Source organism: Dermatophagoides pteronyssinus, unplaced genomic scaffold, assembly GCF_027571235.1.
Source record: "Dermatophagoides pteronyssinus isolate colony J.1.1.1.1 unplaced genomic scaffold, Derpt_VIB-CSIC_2022.12 sq0004, whole genome shotgun sequence".
Lineage (NCBI taxonomy): Eukaryota > Metazoa > Arthropoda > Arachnida > Sarcoptiformes > Pyroglyphidae > Dermatophagoides > Dermatophagoides pteronyssinus.
In genome coordinates, this window is record NW_027461528.1 from 1,885,996 (window position 1) to 1,904,999 (window position 19,004).

The 19,004-nt window shown below is 25.8% G+C and overlaps 1 protein-coding gene and 1 long non-coding RNA gene across 2 annotated transcripts in view; one reads left to right on the forward strand and one right to left on the reverse strand.

The window, feature by feature from the left end:
* LOC113798639 (uncharacterized) overlaps positions 1–19,004 on the reverse strand; it is a 37,272-nt gene that overhangs the window by 4,302 nt on the left and 13,966 nt on the right. Inside the window, exons 2-7 of the mRNA XM_075819518.1 lie at positions 8,222–9,626; positions 8,048–8,156; positions 4,632–4,741; positions 2,313–3,406; positions 1,586–2,242; positions 913–946 (exon numbers count right to left, since the gene is read on the reverse strand). Of these exons, the coding sequence (XP_075675633.1) occupies positions 913–946; positions 1,586–2,242; positions 2,313–3,406; positions 4,632–4,741; positions 8,048–8,156; positions 8,222–9,432 (3,215 nt within the window). The 5' untranslated portion in view covers positions 9,433–9,626. The remainder of the gene's footprint in view (positions 1–912; positions 947–1,585; positions 2,243–2,312; positions 3,407–4,631; positions 4,742–8,047; positions 8,157–8,221; positions 9,627–19,004) is intronic.
* LOC142644858 (uncharacterized) lies at positions 14,721–16,995 on the forward strand. Its single transcript, XR_012846037.1, has 3 exons — positions 14,721–15,319; positions 16,024–16,226; positions 16,302–16,995. It is a non-coding gene; the product is annotated as an uncharacterized LOC142644858 (long non-coding RNA).

The following is a 19,004-nucleotide window of genomic DNA, read 5'->3' on the forward strand; positions in this document are numbered from 1 at the left end:
GCTTTCAATCTGGCTATTTTCAAAATTTGTGTTTTATTGGGAAATAGTGATTGCCTAACTGACATCTTCAACATAATTATGGATCGATTTTATTTTTTTGCTGTTTGCTTGGCCCCACACTTGAAATAACAAATTTAATCCTAATTACATTCAATGAGGCCAGAATTAAAAATAGCAGGAAAAAATATGTACGAATAAATTCTTGGAAATAATCTTACTTTTGAATAATTTATCTTTAAATGAGAGAAAATTCTGGATGTTTTTTTTTCTTTTAGTTTCGTTAGTCTGCGTCTATTATGCAAGACCGCAGAAAAAAATCATTGAATATTTTTGAATCCCTGTGTTCAATGAAGAAAACAAATTAATTTCGTAAAATGTTCATTTTTTTCTGGCTGAGCGATAAAAATTCAACAATTTAAACAATGAACTGTCCTGATTATTATGATGATGATGATAATAGAAATGAACGATAACGAGTTAACCGATCATCATCATAATTAATGTAATTAGAGTAAAAAAGTGAAAATATGATATTCGACTAAACCACAAAAGACTATTTAAAGAAAAATCAAGTTAGGATTACGCATAAATATTTCGTGGAAAACAATTTTTTTCACTTTTGATTTACTAACCAAAAGAAAAATGGGCAAAAAAAAATATCCAGGTTAAATAAAAATAAAAAAATCAATGAAATTAAAAAATGAAAATTTTGCTTTGCCAGCTTTTTTTCAACGAAAATGAAAATTTAATTTAATTTGATTTGTTTTTCGCTTATTATCATTTATGATGACTGTCTGAATTTTCTTGCTTCTGGGTTCCCCAGAAAAAAAAATTTTGGTAATCAAACATGCATCAAACAACCAAACAAAAAAAGAAATAAAAAAATAAAAGAAACACCAATGCAGTACATACCTGAAAAATGGTGTCCAACAAAGTAGAAAAACACCTGAAAAAAAGTGATAGAAAAAAAAGTTTGCATATTAGATTTTTGATGATTGGATCAGAAATTCAATGTGATTATTGTTGCTGTTAGTACTTCGAAATAATTTGTCATTTTTTTTTAGTTCAAGGAAGAAATTTTCTTTTTCCCCTAAAATATTCAAATCGATTTGGAAATTGGATTGGTCACGAAAATAGAAATTTTGTTTTCTTTCGCACCAATTGGATTGTAGAAAATGGAAACAAAATGGTGATAATAGCTATTTTGTTTGTCAGATTTTTCTTTTGCCTTTTTTTCTATCTATCTGACCTAATTCTATCTTGAAATTTTAAAATGAACCCAAATACAAATGACAGCAGCAAAATAAACCTGGCTGAAAAAAGCAAAGTTTTTTCTTTTGGTTCAATCAAAAAGAAAAAAGATAACTTTTTTCTTTTTTGTCTAAACAAAAAAAAGTAATATTACAAAATTATTATGTGTCAGCATTTCAAACAAACCAACATCAACAACAACAAAAAACTAAAGAATATTCCATACAGAAGCATCAACAGCACTCGAACTAAGGTAAACCAGAATAAATTGAGAATTTTTTTTTCCACTCATCTTTAAACAATCAAATAACTAGCTTTGATGGCTATAACTTACCTAAAACAATGGCCAATGTTTTTGTTGCTTTACGTTCACGACGAGCTGATACTTTTTCTCTTTTTTTACGGCTTGATTTATGTTTTCGACCAAGATTAAAACGTGATTTTTTCTTTGTTGAATAATCATCATCAATATTACTGCTATTTTTTGCATTTTTATCTGTCGGGATATCACCACCGGTATTGATAGTATTAACACCACCACCGCTACTACTACCACCACTACCATCACCGGTTGTTGTACCAATGATATCAGTTTTTCCATCAATATCACCATCAAAATTTTTTCCATTGATAGTTATTGATGATGGATCAACTAATTTTTCATGATCATTACCATCATCAATATTAATTTGAATTCTATCTTTATTTGTCATTTGATCCGATAATATTTGTTTATTTTGTTGTTTTTGACAACGATGCTGATGTTGTTTTTTTAATTTAACTCCATTTTCAATATCATTATTATTCTTTTTTTGATTATCAACAGAATCGGATACTGTTTTTTTCTTATAAAATGTTGATTTATCATTTTGTTTCATTGTCATGCTATCATTGTCATGATTTTTTCTTGTCGTTGTTGTTGTTTGATCTAATGATGCTACAACATTTTCAACAATAAACATATCACATTTTATTGGATTCTCTGATTTATCTACGATGTTATTCAATAAACAATGTAAAAATGAAAAAGATTCAATTTTTTCCATAATCAAACAACTTACCAGAAGTTTTTAATATTGATTTTTCATCACCTTTATTTGAGCAACAATTATTATTATTATTTAAACATTTTTTTATTGATTTTTGTTCCATCATTGTTTCCAATGAATTTTCACATGCTAATTGTTCATTATCTTCCTCGTCATCATCTTCTTCGTCTTCCTCGTCATCATCATCTCCATCTTCGTCATCGTCATCATCATCATCATCATCATCATCATCAAAACGGCTATCAATATTATCACTATTACTTGTTTCTAAAATATTTTCATTATTTAAATTTGTTGTATTTGTTATATTTGATGATATAATCGATACTATTGGTATTGTTGATATTGTTGTTGTCATTGTTGTTGTATTTGTTGTTGATGATGATGATTTATTTAATGAATGTTGATTATATTTTTTATTATCAAAATTTAAATCTTGATTTGCCATATTAATTTGTAAATGTGATGGTTGTTGTTGTTGTAATTTTGTATCTGATTTTAATGTTGTTGTTGTCGTTGTTGATGATGGAATCTGTAATTGTTTACTTAATGTTATTGATTCTAATGTTTTTGTCGATTCAATACCAAGAATATTTTTTGCTTTATTCGTTTGATTCATCATTGATAACATTGTTTTATTGCTATTATTGATGATGGCTGTTGTTGTTGTTGCTGATGTTGCTGTTAAACCAGCAGCAGCAGTAGCATTTTTATTATGAACATTTTGATTATTTCCTGACATTGTTTTCTTTTGATTCGAAGTTGTATCATTACCACTATTTGTACGACCACCACCACCACCTGAACAACTACTAATATGATCCATTTTTTTACGTGCACGATCATGTATTGCTTTGAAAATTTTATAATATAATATAACCATCATCAAACATGGTACATAAAATGACCATAATGATGAATAAATAATAAAATTTGAATTATAAAATATACATAATTCGGGTATACGTTCGGGTGATGTATTTGCGCCTAACATTATTGGTAAACCAACACCAAATGATGCCATCCAAACCAATATAATTGTAATTATAACACGTTTATCATTTTTATGTTTTGAATAAAATATTGGATGTGTAACGGCAATATATCTGTAGAAAATTTGTAAAAATTAACATATAAACATAGTGGAAATAGATTAAAAAAAAGAGTGAACGAATAAAATAAAAACATTAATAAAATTACAAGAAAAAAAACTCAAACGAATTCAAACGAATAAAAAAATTGATTTGATGAAACAAGTTTACGAGTTTGTTTTTTTTATTGAAATTTATGATGTGTGAAAAAGTTTGTTTTGTGGAAAATAGAATTTGAATGTCAAAAGAATTATTTCGTATGAAATGAAATAGAAATGTTAAAATAAAATTTGGAATCTATGAATATAATTTTTGTTTTGTTATTTTTTTTTGGTTCTTTTCATTTAACACTTGAAAAGTAATGAAAACTTTTTTTTGGATCTGTATGTAATGTTCATTGTATACAATTGTGATGATAGTATGTGAAACCGGAATTTCGCCTAAATGGCTATCGGCCATCGCATTCAATGGTAATTTCCTTTTTATCCTCACCAAAAAAAAAAAAAATCTTATAAACAAGATTTTCTTCGAGAAAAACAACAACAATTTTTTTGGTTGTTGGCAGTAGTTGTTGTGGTTGTTCGATGATTGTCACACCAAAATTCACATAACGTTTATATTTTTGTGTTTGATATTGATCAAGATTACTTTCCTTCATCCCATTCAAAAAAAAACAAGAAATCCAAACGGAAACCAAACTTTTTCAATTTTCACTTAAGCAAAGAAAATATTGTTGATCAAAATCATGATCATCATCCATAGATCTTGTTGATAGTGGTGATGGTGATGATGGGGAAAAAAAGCTTTAAACAAAATTGAAAACAAAATCTATAGGATTTATTGCCTAAATGGATGACTATTCTATTTATCACTATATGTTTGTTTCATATATGGAGAGACAAAATTCCAACAAAAAACAACTTCAAAATAGATTCATTCAATTTTCAAATTTCTAAACAATTTGGTCAATTCATTTTTTGCCCTCATTTTATTGCTTATCTCATTTTTTTCAAGTTGTTTTCGAACATATTTTTTGTATATTGTCATTTTGTCAATAGCAAAAATTTTGTTGTTTGGAATAGAAAAAATTCAACAGAAAAAAAATCAGAATTCAATTCAATGAAATGTTTAACAACAACAACAACAACAATTTTCTTAACGACAAAATTTATGGATATGTTTTGGGTTGTAATTTAGATCCAATAAACAATTATTTGTTTGTGTAAATGTAAATACATACCGATCAAAACTGATGGCAACCAGATTAAATATCGATGCTGTACTACAAATTACATCGGTTGCAATATAAAGATCGCATATTGTATCGCTTAATTCCCAATCGACATTAACCTAAAAAATATTAATTATAAAAAAACAAAAATGAATTAATAAAAAAAATGAATGAAAATGTTACAAAATTAATCAAAACATGAAATAAATTTGATATAAAATATAATTTCAAAATAAATCTATTTTTAGTAACCAAACAAAATTGTCAATTATCTTTATCATTATTTCCAAGGAATTTTTGATTTTTTCGAAACATTTTTTTTTCTTCTTACGGATTCCAACTTCATAATCTTTTCACCGTTTTTTTTTTTGAAAATGTTTATGATAAATTTTATACGGTTAGTAAATATATCATCATTATCATTGGTGGTGGGTGGTGTTGGTGTTTGGTGGTCATCATCATAACGAATATCCTCAAGGGTATGATAATGACAATGAGAGAAAAAAAAAATCCTGGTATTTTATTTTTTTATTTTTTGGTAACAACAAAAGAAAGATGAAAAATTGAAATAAATTGGAATGTGAAATAATAATAAGAAACCAACAGCAACAACAACGAAAAAAAGAATCCTCAAAAAAAAAAAAAAATAGATTGATCCACAACAAACAAACATTTGGAATTGTGCTGTAAGGCATAATATGCAGTGAATTTCATCTATTTCTAAATTCTCTGTTTGTACAGAATTCATCAAGAATTCACCAACACACACACATAGACATAAACACAAATGACCATAGATAAAAAACATTTTAGCAATACGACCGGACATTGAATTATTATTGTTTTTTATATATATTTTAAATTCATCAATAAATGTCATTTGTTGTTGTATACGAAAGGAAACAAAAAAAAATACATTCCAAAAGCTCTAAAAAGACATATAGAATAGCATAACAACCGAAACAAACCAACAAAAAAAAAATCCTCATTATCATCTTCGGTAATCAAGTCACACACACACAAATACAAATACAAATGATCATCATTATATAATGGTCATTATTCATCATCATCACCATCATCATATTATTTAATAATCATCATCATTTTTTTTCGTTTCTTCTTTTCATTACCATCATTCATATTTTGAATGCATCTTTTAACACCCATCCTTCCAACATTGAAAACAATTATTATTCTTTTTTAGATGTTTATTTGATTATTATTATTATTATTATTATTATTATTATAGATTCATTCATCGTCATTATTATCATCATTTTTCATTATTCAATTGTTAGGGATGACCATCATCATCATCATCATCATCATTATCAACATTCAATTAACGATTAAATAATGATGGATTTTCCTTTTCATTTTTGCTCTCTCTCTCTCTCTCTCTCTCTCTCTTTCTCTCACCCAGTTTTCTTTCCTCACAAAACAATGTGTGTATAAATTTGTCTTCATATTTTTTACGAGTTTATGACGTCAAAGATGAAAAAACAACAACATTATTTTACAAAAATAAATTGTCACTATATTCATTTATTGTTTTTCAAAAAAAATAATGATAATAAGTAATAATCATTATCAACGAAATGATGATGATTTTATTCTGTAATGATGCGAAACAAAAAAAAAAAAAAAATGAAAGCACAAATTGAATTTTGATAATATTTTTTCCATCATAATCAGCAAAAAAAATAACAACTGATGATTATTATCAATATTGACAATATTTTGAACAATCCATTTTTCTGTCTGTCTCTCTCTTTTCGAATATTAAAAAAAAACAAACTATTCGACTAATTTCCAAACAAAATTCTGTCCATTCAAACATTCAAACATTGTTAAATAATTGATTAATTTAATTGTTCGACATTCATTCATTCCTTCACTCAACGATTATCAAAATATTTATCCTGACAAACAAACAAACAAACTGAAGAAAAAAAACGATGATAATGATAAATGATGATGATGATAATGTAAAATAATAGAAGAAAAAAATGAATTCAACCAAATTTCCAAAATTAAACATCATCATCATAATGGAATAATAGAATTGGAACAACAACAACAAAAAAAAATGACAAATTCTGCGCATTCAGAATATTTCTTTTTTTAATATTCAAAAAAAAAATTCTCTCATATAGGTGTACATTTTTAGGTAAAAGTTTTTGGTAAATTCTTTTCGTTCGTTGTTCCTTTTCTTACCATTATCATCATCATCATCATCATCATTATTATTATTATTGTTTAATATTCTGGATAGAAGGAAATATTCTTCATTGTTTTTTTTTTTGTTTTGTTTCTCTGGGCAAACAATTTATTCAATTATATAATCATCAAACAAAAAACAAAAAACAAAACAAAAATAGAGAAGAAAATTCTTAGTTAAACACACACACACACACACACACACACATCTATTTAAATGGAAAAAAACAAACAAAACAAAAAAGTGAAAGGATTTTCAATTTTTCTTCTTCTTCTTCTTCGTATTCTGTGTTTTTGTTTGTGTTTCATTCATGCATGGCCATAAAAGAAAAAAAATTTTGTTTAACGAAAATCCTAGGTTAAATCTCTTGAGCATCATTATTATTATCAAAGTTTTTTTCTGTTTTGTTTTTAAACAAAACAAAACAAAAACTTTATTGTTTTTCTTAAAAAAAAATTCTTGTTGTTTTAAGAAAACAAAAATTGTTGATCTTTTTTAGTTTACGAAAGTTTTTTTTTTTGTTTATTGATATTTTTATCTGTTTTTTGTGAAGAATAAAATTCCAATATCAGCAAGAGAGAGAGAGAGAGAGAGAGAGAGAGAGAGAGAGAGAGAGAGAGAGAGAGAGAGAGAGGCAAAAACCGCATAATGATATTTGATTCAAATGAAAAATTTAGGCAGAAAATTTTTCTTTTCCGTTTTTCTTCATTCTTCTCCGAAACGATTCTCTCTTTTTTTAAGAAAAGAAATAATCTTTTTTTTCCTTGAAAAATTGGTGTAATGAAAAAACTTTCAAACAAAAAAAAAAATTCATTTTACAATATGAAAAAAAAACTTAAGACTTAAATATAACCGCTTGAATGAATGACACACTTTTAGATTCTTGTTTCTTGTTGGACCAATTACCGATTGATTGTGAGTGTGAAAATAAAAGGTACCATAATTCTTTCGGTAAATTTTTCTCCCAAAAAATATAAAATTCTTGGTATTTTTGTTGCTTTTGTTCTTGAAAATTTTCCCTATTTTTTTTCTTTGATCATCAATTCTCATTGACAAATTTATTTTATGGTCTTTTGTTTCACTCTCTTCCACACACATTTGTTCGTTTTTTCTATATAAATAATCCACAATTATTTTTGGTGGTGATTTTTTTTTTCTTTTCGGTTCGTTATCGTTAAATACAACAAAAAAAAACACTTACCATAACATATGTTGAGAATAGCATAGGTATTGCAACAAATAGATCGGCAAATGCAAGACTTACAATAAACCAATTTGTAACCGTTTGTAGACTACGTTCACGATATACACTATAATTTTTAAATTTTTTTCAAGTTATAAAAAAAAATATTTGAAACTTTAAAAAAAATAATACCTTGAAATAACAAGAAAATTTCCAAACAATGCTAAAATTGGTAATATAATCAATATTAATGCCCAATATACACGTTCATGTTCAAGAATTTCATCATTAATTTGATTATTGTTATTATTAATGATCATCATTGTTGTTGTTGTTGTTGTTGTCGTTAAATTCGTATAACCGGATATAATCGGTATTGATGTAACATTTTCGGACATTCGTAATAAACATGCGGCAGCATCGATTTTTCTATTCGTATCAGTTTCCGTCACTAAATTTGTACAATAATTTTTCCATAAATCATCACCACTATGATTGAATAAATTTCTCCAATCACTATCATCATTATTATTGTTATTATCATTTTTCATCACATTTGTAACTGTTGTTGTTGTTGTTGTTGGTTGCCATGTTGACCATTCATAATCAATAAAATCATCATTATTATCATCATTATTATGAAATGTTGATTCCATTGAATTGTTAAGATTCGATGTTTTCCATGATGATGATTCATGATTGATAATAAGACGATCATCTTGATTGTGCGATGCAGCAATTGATGAATGATATAATTTTTGTATCAATTTTTTCGATGATAATGTTGTTTCCGGATGTATTTCCGTTGTCGTCGGCGATATGATTGTTTCATTATCAATAATTGATGATGATGATGATGATGATTTATTGAAATTTTGAGCAATATTTAATCTATTTTTATCGATCATCAATATTTTATCTTTTATAGTCGTTGAAATATCGTTATTTTGATTATGATTATGATTATTATTGTTTGATCGATAATTTTTCGTAATAAAACTAATTAGAAAATTTTTTGTTGTCATTGGCGTTTTTGTTGATGTTGTATCGTTTTCCATTACCATCCCGGATGATGTTGTCGGTGTTGAAATATTATTGAATGGTTGCCATAGATTTATACTGATCGTATTCATATTGGACGTATTTTTATTTATCGAAATATTTTCATCATTATGATGATGATTATGATTATGATTATGATCATCATCAATTGAAATCAATGATGACCAATAATTTGATTTATTACCAATATGATCATCAACAACATTATTATCACTATTATATATGATCATTGATGATGACGAAGATGATGATATATTTTTATCATCATCATCAATCACAGATAATTTTGGTCTAGTCCAAAATGATAATGTTATATTTTGAAATATATTATGGCCTTCCATTTTTTATTGAATATTTTCAACTATATCTCGTTGTTGTCAAATCGATTAAATTAAAACAAAAAAATCAGGTAACAATCATTTCCATAAACTTTATATTTTGAATAACGTTGAACACGGACGGAACCATGTCTTTTTTCGAATGTTTTTTGGTTGTCATTCATAAATTGCGTTATTGTTATTATTCGAAAACAATTCTGTATATAACGAGAAAAATGACAAAAAAAAACTTCAATAATAACCGTATAATAACCGTTAAATAAAAACTGAAACAACAAAACAAAACAGGAAAAAAATGTCTATAAAAAAAACAATAAAGAAAATGTTTGATCGAAATCAATTGGCGAAGTAAAAACAATAAAATCTGTGAAAAAAAATCGCTAAGAAGATTTATTTTTGTTTTTATTTTTATTATTATTATTACGAGTTTCAAATCTTTAAACGTAACCTTTTGATTATATAGATTCTGTACAATTTTCTAGTTTCCTTTCAGTAGTGTTTGTTGTGTGTGTGCTAAGAATCTATCAAGAAGAAGAACATCATCAACATCTCAAATGATAAATTGTAAAAGAAAACATTAAACAACAAACTGATAATGGCCACACTCACAGTGTAAATAGTTTTCCTTACTTACTTATTTTCATTGATTTCACCCAAAAAAAAGTTAACCGAAAAAAATAAGAATTTTTTATTTTTGGTTGCTTTTCAAACAAAATGTGGATAAAGTGAAAAAGGAAAAATCTTTTTTTTCGAAAAAAAAGGAAAAACCACTTGAAACTGATCAACATTAATTTATTCATTTCGGTAGAATGCCGGGCTTCATTTTTATTTTGTTTTGTTTTGTTTGTTTTCGAATCTCAATAAATTCTGTATGATCATCATTTTATCATATTTTTCTTTCAAAAGATAACAACAACAAAAAGGTCAAGATTAGATTTCATGATTTTTTATTTATTTCATCAACACTTTTAGTAAACACAGTGGCAATCAATTATATGAATGTCAAGAATTCGTTTCTACTTTTTTTTTATCAAATGTGATGTGAATGTGAAAAAAGAAATTTTGTTGAAAAAAACAGCAAAATTAAATTTAGTTTCAATTTCTTTATTCTTTGTTTTCTGTTTGGCGTAAATCCGTGTACAAGAATAATGAATTCTTTGGTTAAGTGTTTTGTTATCAAACATTACTGATTCTTTACTGAAAAAAAAAGAAAACAAAAACGAATCACTTTTATTTTTTTCAACTTTTATTTGAAATTTGCTTTATTTATTTATATAAATCAGAAATGTTTTAAAATGAAATTGAGTTTTTTATAATGATTTTTGATCAACAAAGAACAAAGATTCTTGTTGGTTGAAATTTTGAAAAAGAGAAAAAGAAACGTAATTGAGAATAAGATTCATTGATTGATCGATTCATTGTTCAATAATCTTTAGATTTTAATCTAAAAATTTAAATTCCAAAAATTTTTTTGTTTGTTTGTCCAACAATACTGGAATACGATCAAACTAAGCTAGACTAAATGAATCACATGACTAAATTTTTTCAAGTTCATTCGATTTGAATGTCATTATCATTATGCAATCGATGAATGAATGAATGAAGGACATTTAATAAATTTTTACCATAGAAAAACATGTATGAAGTGAAAATTATTATTATTATTATTGGGAAAACAAAACATAATCATAATCATCATTGTGATTCAACAGAATCGTCTTTTTCCCTTCACTTTCTGATAATTTATCTCGACATTTTTCTTTTCAATCTTGGCCACATATGACACGCGATGATGCCCATTGAAAAAAAAGCTTATTTGATTTTCAACAAAAACGACAACTACAAACAAGAATTTACGAATGACAAACACCAAAATACAACAACAAAAGCTAAAAACATTGAAACACACACACACACATTTGAAGCCATAGATAGATCATTATTGCGTGCATGCCATCATGATATTCTTTTTTTTTTTGGTGCACATCACCTTATCAATCAATGTCAATGTTTTGTTTTGTTTGGTTTGGTTTCGTGGTAAGAAATTTTCATTTCTTTTCTTTTTTTTTGCCTTTAACGTTTAAAATGTCATTAAGAATATTATGAACATATTGTCATCATCAACAGCAGAATATTTATTATTCTGGGATTTTTCATTCTGTGGAAAAAAAAACAAATTAAAATATTCATTTTTCATCATGATCATCATTCATTATTATTGAAAATAATTTCAAAAAAAAATTCAAATCATCATAATAATGAAAAATTTAATTAAGATTCGAAATTCTCATCTACAGAATGAATGGTTTAAAAACGTCTATCAAGTCAATGATAGAAAAATTCTTTAGATTTTTTTTCATCATCCTTTCCCCATCATCATTAATTTCATCAATTTAAAGGATTGAATATTTTTCATTTTATCAGATGATGGAAATGGCATTTTCAAGAAACAAAAATTCTTCCAAAATTTCAAAATTATCAAGATTCTCTTCTGCATCTCAAATATTAATCGAGAGAAAAATTATTGTTTTCCGTTGGTGGTGATTCAATCAATTAATTGATTTTTTCTGTGTTTGAAGCTAATTATTATGCAACAATATCTTGTGTGTTATAAATAAGTAATCAAGGAAAATAAAAAGTTTTCCTTAACTTTTTCTATAGAATTTCTGGAGAAAAAAAAATCAAAGTATTTGGAAATGAACAAACAACGAATACACACAAACAGTATAAATCTAATCGATTATATTTGTCATCTTAAATTGAATATTTTGTGGTGGGGAAACTATAGTTAGTTAGGGGAAACTAATGATGCAAGACACCTCTATATAAATTTATAAAGAAGATTTTATTCGGTTGAGAAAAAAAAAGAAAGAGGAAAAAAAATTGTAACTTTTCTCTCTCCTGTTTTCCAACTACAACTTAGTTGAATTTAATGAAAAAACAATTTGGATAATAAGGAAGAAATTGAAGAAAGTAGAGAAAAAAAGTTTTTCACAACTTATGAAAGCCAGAATGAAGAAGAAGAAGAAGAAAAAAATTTGGTTTTTGCATTTCATTCTATGAAAATTTTTAGTCTCGCTTAATTTATTGAATCCACAACAACGATAACAACATTGGCGAAAAAAATAGAATCAAAAAGTCATCAAAGAAAAAAAAATATTGCGGTCTCATTTTGGATGTTTTTGAAAAAAAGTTTTAAATTCCAAGTTTCAAACGAAAAAAAACATTTATTCGATCCAATGATGGATGATGAATATCATTATCATCAACACCCAATGATAACTAATAATAATGAATGAATGAAAAGTATTTTTGAATATCAGAATATCTAGAACAAAAAAAAATTGGAATCCATAATAATGTAGAATTTGAAAATTTTGAATATAGAAGCCATATCAAGAATCAAAAAACCAAAACAAAGCAAAAAACGTTGATGATGATGAGAAAAAGGAAATTTGTTTTTTTTTGTTGCAAAAATTTTTAATGAAAAAATCATTTTTTGAACCAAAAAAGAAAAATATCAATTTTATATTGATATTTTTGCTGTTACACTATGTGTATCATATCCGAATCTATGAATTTTGACATTATTTTTAGTTTTGTTGAAAGGTTTTTTGTTTAGTTTTGTTTCTTCTTCTTTTGACAAACACAAACTTTCATCGTATAAATCAGGAAACAAAAAATTCAGCAATAATTCATTATTTTGATTCTATTTTGATTATCTTCTCTTTTTTTTTCGTTTAGCTTGGATACATTTGCAGAAAAAAATATATAACGACAGAGTGGAACAAAAAATGTCATTGAAAAACAAAGTGTATATATACAAAGTTACTATTTTGTTTGTTTATTTTCATGCATATTTCATTCAATGATGATCTTGACAACTTGAAAAAAAAACAAACTAAACCAACCGAATAAATAGGAAACAAACAAAAAAAACTGTACTGAATTGTTCGATATCAAGATAATATTTTTTTTTTCTAGTGCAGAATGATAAGTGAAAAGAACAAAATGTTAATGTACACATATAGAAATAGAAATATCCTCTCGATCGAATGCAAATCTCTCCATTTTCTCTCTTTCAAAATGTTTCATATTTCTTTTTAGTTTTCCTTGTTGTTGTTGTTGATTTTGGGTTTCGATTGTCGATTGATAATAATAACTAATGTAAAGCAAAAAAAATGATGATGATGATAATTTATTATCCAAATTAAATTCAGATTGAATGAATGAATGAATAAATGAATGAACGTGACAATTACACACACACACCCACACTGAAACAGTGATGGAATAAAGATGGAAACATTATGCAATAAAATATGGAATTTGCAAATGATTGACAGGTTTTTTTATGTGTTTTACAGAATGGAAACATTTTCGTTTTTACTTTGAAACGTTAGAAATAAATAAATAAATCACCCAAAACAAAAAAAGCAAAATAAAAATAATCCGATTGAATGGCAGAATTCACGAGAAAAAGGGAAATAAAAATCATTTTCCATATAATAACGAATTAGCATCACATAAGAACGAAAGATAGAAGAGAAAAAAAAATGAAAATCATATTTATTCAATTGATCAGAATATGTACTTTTTTCTGTATTTAATTCAAAATGTTTGTTACGAATTCCTTGAATATCGATTCTGCTTATTCTGCGACTGCCAGAATACACACATATTGTTGATTTGCAAAAGAAAATTAGTTACAATATCTTTGATGATTATGATGGTAAAATAGTGACAAAACAATGTTGTTGATGTTGTTAAAATCGATGATGATGTTTGTTATTGTGGATCATCATCGTTATGTTTGCACAAAATACAACGATGAACAACAACAACAACAAAAAAAAAACCATTGTGAAATTGATCCATGTTTTCTTTCTCATTGTCTGTCTGGTAAATGCATGTGTACAATAAGAATTATTTCATTTACACAACACACAACATAACAAACAAACAAACAAGCAAACACACACACATAGTGGAAAGACAATCAATCTATTTTTTTGCAGGGGAATTGAATAAACAACATCAAATTGATGTCATTCCGAAAAAAAAACAAAACGTAACAAAAATTCTATCATAATGAATGTCGATAATAAACAAACAAACAAACGAAAATGAAATGCAAGAAAAAAAATTAGGAAAACATTATGCATTTTTCCAAAAAAGTTAGTTATAATTTGGACATTTCGTATACAAGAATTTATACATTTTCAACAGAATCAAAAAATCCAATGATTCAATTAACAACACAACAAAATGGACAACAATATTTGTTTTTCTATATATTCGGAATTCAGGTCAATTTATCGTTATTATTAATTTAAGTTGATGACAAAATCCTGTATTAGATTAGTGCAAGTGAGTGTGTGTGTGTGTGTGTGTGAATGGAATCAACATCAATTGAAAAAGATGCTAAAAATGGAATCCATAACAAGTAATAAATGATGATGATGATTATATGAGAAAAAAATCATCTTCATGAATGAATAGGATCATCATTATGATCATATAAATAGAACCAATATGTATAAGAGAAGAAGAAAATAAAAACACTTGAAATAAATAAACAAACAAACAAATATTCCATATAATCGATGATTATACTACACACATCAGTGGATTTTATTTCATTTCAGTTTTTTTTTGAAGATGTTTGAAGAAAAACACATAATAATGCATTTGACCAAAAAAAAAAATATATTATATAAAGCGAGAAAATGTAGAGGAACCGCATCATCATCATCATTATTACCGGAAACAAAATATCAACGATCAAAACATACAAAACATGAAAATGATTTGATAGAAATAAGAAATTTCATATGATCAATGTTGTATCGATCTACGAACACATACACACACACACAAAAATACACACGTAAGCCGGATATTATTTTTCATTCATTCATTCATTTAATCTATCTATCTATTATTTGAGTAAAAATCGACAAACATAATAAGACACTAATACAAACACAGAAACACACATACATACACACATTGATGTTTCACAGAATCTTATATTATTTCTATTTAGTGTTTCCATATGATACGATTCTGGAATAGATCATGACCATCATCATCATCAAAATATCATACACTTAATGAATACTAATGATGATGATATTATAATAATAATAATAATTTATATTATGTAATAGTATGGGTAGAAATAGGAAATAAACCAAGTAGGATGTTAAGAATAAAAACTGATGACGATGATGAAAAACAACTATGTTATGTATGAAGTTACTACAAGATATTTGAAATGAATTTTATTTTATTTTGGAATTTTCACTTTTAAATCAATCAAAAAAAATTGCCATTCGATAATTAAATGAACCAAAAAAGAAGAAGAAATTTTTAAGATTTTATCATTGTTCAAGCTTGTTTTGATTGTTTTTTCTTTTTCATTTCCATTTGCTCTCCATAAAACACAATCAAAAACAATATCTTTTTTACAATAAAAATTGAATTAAAAATATTCTTCTTGAGAAAAATAAAACTTCATTTTTTTCGAATAAAAAAAAATAGAGAGAAAATTCTTAATTCAATTTTCATAAAACTTTACTTTTTTCCCAGTGATATGGAACAAACGAAACAAAGTGAAAAATTTTCACTTTTTCATTCTACCACACTCAAGAACCAGAACCAGTGAAATGGCCAGTGTGTGTGCAATATCTATTGAAACGGAAATAAAAAATGTTGTGAACCAAAAAAAAAAAAAAAAAAAGAAGAAAAACCCTATATGATGATATCTGGCAAACACCAACCAGAAAAAAATGGTGAAAAAAAAAACTTTTTTAAAAAAATCATAATTTTTCATTTCACTCAATTTATTTTCCGTATAAAAAAAATAGGTAATATTTGGACAGAGTGAGGGATAGGACAGAATACATGGAAACTTTTTTTTGACTTTCTAAAGTTCTAAGCATATTGCATCTATCTATCCATATGTACCATGATGGAATGATCAAAATAAAATAAAATTTATCGAATGAAACAAACACACAGAACCAGAATGGAAAACAAAGCAATAGAAAAAAGAAAATCAAATGCTGAATCAAGAATAATTCAATTATATGCATGAAGAAAACAATAGAATGAAAACACAAAATTGACCAAAGAATTGTGAAAATTTAAAATTAAATTTTCTTTTAACGGAAATAATATGATTTTTTTCACACACACACACATTGCGGAGAAACTTTTTTTTTGCATTTTGGTTGGAACGAAAAACAAAGCAAAGCAAAATTGTTCAAATTCAATCAACCAATGATGATAAGAATTTGCAACTTTTTTTTTGTTGTTTGGATTTCAATGTGATTTTTGTAGCAATTTTTTCAACAAAATTATCAATGATCAAGGAAATTGGTTGAACAAACCAAAAAAAAAGAAAATATAAATTGAGAAATTTCCCGAGAATTTTTTTTCACAATTAAAAAAAAATAACGATATTGAAGCTGACACGAACACACAACTCGCATAAACACACATCTAATAAGTTGTTAATGGTGTGTAAATGAAAAGATTTTCAAATTAGAACCAAAAAAAAAAAAAAATTTTCATTATCATTTCATAATCGGTAAATGTAATGGAAACAAAAAAAAACATTAGTTTTAAAACATTTATTAATACAGTTTTGTTCGACAAAAATTCCATATTCCAATGATTTTATTCAAACATTATAATCATTTCATCTGAATCAATTTACAAAAGATAATTTTATTTTTTTTTTAAATTCTTCTATAATAATAACAATACCAATGGAAACGAAACGAGAAAAAAAATGTAAATTATCGTTTTATGTAAATTTTCTTTGCTATTTTTTTTTATTTGGTGAAGATTTACAAACGTACTGTCGGAAAAATAAATCGAAAGATTTATTACAAAAATGGAATTTTGAATGGGGGAGAATTCTCTTGTCCATTGTATAATTTTTTTTCAGATTTCACAATACTCAAAAAAGAAGAAGAAAAGCCTTTGATAAACAACAAACAAACGATAATAATGATAATCATATTGGGAATATCGAAATCGAAATGATGAAAATAAAAAAGAAAATCTGGATTGGTCATGTTATAATAATGATGATGGCCTATAATATATCATTGATGGTACCATATCAAAACGATGATGATGATGATAATAATAACCAACAAACGAAATTTTTTTTTCTCCAAATGTCTAAATGGTAAAGAATTTCAATGGTGGAAACAATGGATAGTTATTATTATTATCATCATTATTATTCGTATGATGTAATTTAAAGTTAATTTTCTTTTGTTAGTTTAAAATTTAATTTTGAAAACAAAAAATTTTTTAAAAAAATAAATCCTTATTCGGTCCGTTGAATTGGTGTTTGTTATCATTATTTTTGATTTCGGTGATATGCTTAAAGAATTTATTCAGAGTTGGTAGTTTGTTTGTTTGTTTAAAATTTTTCACTGCAAAAAAAGAGAGATTAATCTCGATTACTCATTATGAATTGCCCGAGATTATTTAGTTGTCCGAAAAAAAACAGAAACAAAAACAAAATGAGATTAAATTTTTTAGATTTTTAAATTATTATTTGTTGTTGTTTTTGTTTTTTGGCATTCATTCATCTACCTCGTTCTTCCATTATCCAATATTGATTCAATGATTTAAAATTCAAAAAAAAATTCATTCAAAATCCATTAAAAATATTGTAAACATGATTTGCACATCATATACACACACACCCCAAATTCAAAGATCAATATGATTTATTAAAGAATAATATGCAAGGCGAAAAAAATGATTATTTTCATACATAAATTCTCTAAAAAAACATTTTCATGATTTAAATTTTGAAAGCAAAGAGGAGAAGATAAATAATAAAAAAAAATTCAACAATAACATCAAACTAACAAAGAAAACTAGAAAACTGAAACTTGAATAATAAAGTCAAAAACAAACAACAACAACAAAAAAAGAAACGGTTGGGTAGAATACAAGATACATATCGGATATCATCATCATCCTTTTTGCATCATCATTTTTCCCCCCTTATTTCTCTCTTTAGGGCAAATCAAAAGAAAAAAGAATAAAGATATGCACATGCATAACCCAATTATATCAACAACAACGACAACAATAACAAACGAATGAAATGAATAATGATAAGAAGAAAAAGAAAAAAAATGATAATAATAAGCAACAGCAACAACAACAACAACAACATTGTTACCATATATGAAGCATCATCATTGTAAAATTTAAATAATGGAAAAAAATATATTGAAAAAAGAAAAATAAAGAAAACAACAACAACAAACAGTGAATATTCTAATTTATATATCTACAATAGTTATTTGATCTTTTAAATATATAAAAAAATCAACTTGATAATCTTTCTATACATTGTGAAATAGAATATTCTTTGTTGTTGTTGTTGTCGTCGTCGTTGTTTGATTTGTGATTTAAGCAAGTAGAAAAAATAAAGATGACCCTTGTGTTGTTGTTATTTTCAAACAAGAAAAAAAAGAAAAGATTTTTCTATTTATTTTTCCTATCAACGAAGAAGAAGATTCTTATTTCAT